General features: G+C 28.3%; 1 protein-coding gene across 1 annotated transcript; it reads left to right on the top strand.

The window, feature by feature from the left end:
• Positions 1 to 42: 42 nt before the first annotated feature.
• Positions 43 to 1,338, top strand: LOC108571115 (phosphoribosyl pyrophosphate synthase-associated protein 2; the record flags this gene model as incomplete). Its single annotated transcript, XM_017933090.1, has 4 exons — positions 43 to 456; positions 529 to 801; positions 870 to 1,016; positions 1,133 to 1,338. Coding segments are annotated over 4 exons (993 nt in total), but the record flags the coding sequence as incomplete, so codon positions are not given.
• Between the last annotated feature and the right edge of the window lie 550 nt (positions 1,339 to 1,888).

The raw sequence follows: 1,888 nt of genomic DNA, 5'->3' as shown, positions 1-1,888 counted from the left end.
ATAATTTTAATAATTTATATTTTAAATATAATTTTTCTAATTTATAGCCGATTAGGTGTTAAACATGGAGGATGCTCTGTATATCACAAATCAAATCGTGAAACTATGGTTGAAATTGGAGACTCTGTACGTAGTAAAGATCTTTATATTATTCAAACTGGAACAAAGGATGTAAACAATAATATAATGGAGCTTTTGATTATGGCATATGCATGCAAAACTTCTTCTGCAAAAAATATTGTTGGTGTCATTCCATATTTACCTTATTCTAAACAATGCAAAATGCGTAAACGAGGTTGTATAGTTTCTAAATTATTAGCAAAAATGCTTTGTAAGAGTGGTTTAACTCATATAATTACAATGGATTTGCATCAAAAGGAAATACAAGGTTTTTTTGATGTGCCTGTGGATAATTTACGTGCCAGTCCATTTTTACTGCAATACATTCAAGAATCTGTGTGTAAACAATGTTATTAAAAATGTTTGTCATATGTTTTCAAGTTTTAACATTGATTTTTATTTAATCAGATACCAGACTATCACAATTCAGTGATAGTTGCAAGAAATCCTGGCAGTGCAAAAAAGGCAACTAGTTATGCAGAAAGATTACGTTTGGGAATAGCAGTAATTCATGGGGAACAGCGAGAAGCAGAGTCAGATATGAATGATGGGCGTTATTCTCCACCTGCATTGGCTTCACGAACAATGGAAGTTGGAGTTGGTGTACCAATGCATCCTGCAAAAGAAAAGCCACCAATTAATGTTGTGGGGGATGTAGGTGGACGTATAGCTATTATGGTGGTATGTACTTTTTGAAGATAAAAGTTAAACAGTAATAGAATATTCCATTACAATTTTTTAAATTTCAGGATGACATGATAGATGATGTTCAATCTTATGTAGCTGCAGCCGAAGTTCTTAAAGAAAGGGGAGCATACAAAATTTATGTTTTAGCTACACATGGTCTTTTAAGCTCTGATGCTCCAAGATTAATAGAAGAATCACCAATTGACGAGGTACTTAATAGAAAGAAATCTTATTATAGTATAAGATCGTTTTTTCACGAGCCGTGGTTATATAATTTTTTTAATTTAAGTTTTATAGAAGTTAAATTTATAATTATAATTTTTAGGTTGTTGTCACAAATACAGTTCCTCACGATATTCAAAAGATGCAATGTCCAAAAATAAAGACTGTTGATATCAGTATTTTGCTAGCAGAGGCTATTAGACGTATACATAATAAAGAGTCCATGTCATACTTATTTAAGAATGTTACTTTGGAAGATTAAAAAGAATGACGAAATAATGTGTTTTAAATACATGAGAGTTTCCGTAACCGGGGATCATATATAAAACATATCTATTAAATTTTGTTTATTATTGTATTTTAAGAAAAATTGATTATACTAGTCCCTCTTAATGTAGATATATAATTGAATTGCTTGTCAATTTTTGTATATTTAAGTTTCCGTATACTACATAATTGATAGTTAATAAGCTTCTTAAAAAATACATTAAATGTTTTAATTGTGATTGATGTTATGATTTATAAAATTTGTACTTTTTATTTGAAAAATAATAAGTACAGTTTAAAATGTAGGAGTCATAAATATATTGTTCTAGAATATAAAATGACAATGTAAATTTCACAAGAAATACAATAGTCTCTTTCCTTTCCTTTAATTTAAATGAAATTACTATATATATAACGTACGTGATCACTGAGCATTTAAATTAAAATTGCGAGATCAATAAAAATGTTGCTATGGAAATAAATACACTATATAAACAGTTTCTAAATTGTATGAAATTTTTAAATTAATTTAAGATTTCTTACAATGTGTGAGGAAACTCTGAATTTTAAATTTACCAGAATTTGTGTTATA

This window comes from Habropoda laboriosa, unplaced genomic scaffold (genome assembly GCF_001263275.1).
Source record: "Habropoda laboriosa isolate 0110345459 unplaced genomic scaffold, ASM126327v1 scaffold106, whole genome shotgun sequence".
Classification (NCBI taxonomy): Eukaryota; Metazoa; Arthropoda; class Insecta; order Hymenoptera; family Apidae; genus Habropoda; species Habropoda laboriosa.
This window is presented reverse-complemented; position numbering and strand designations above follow the sequence as displayed.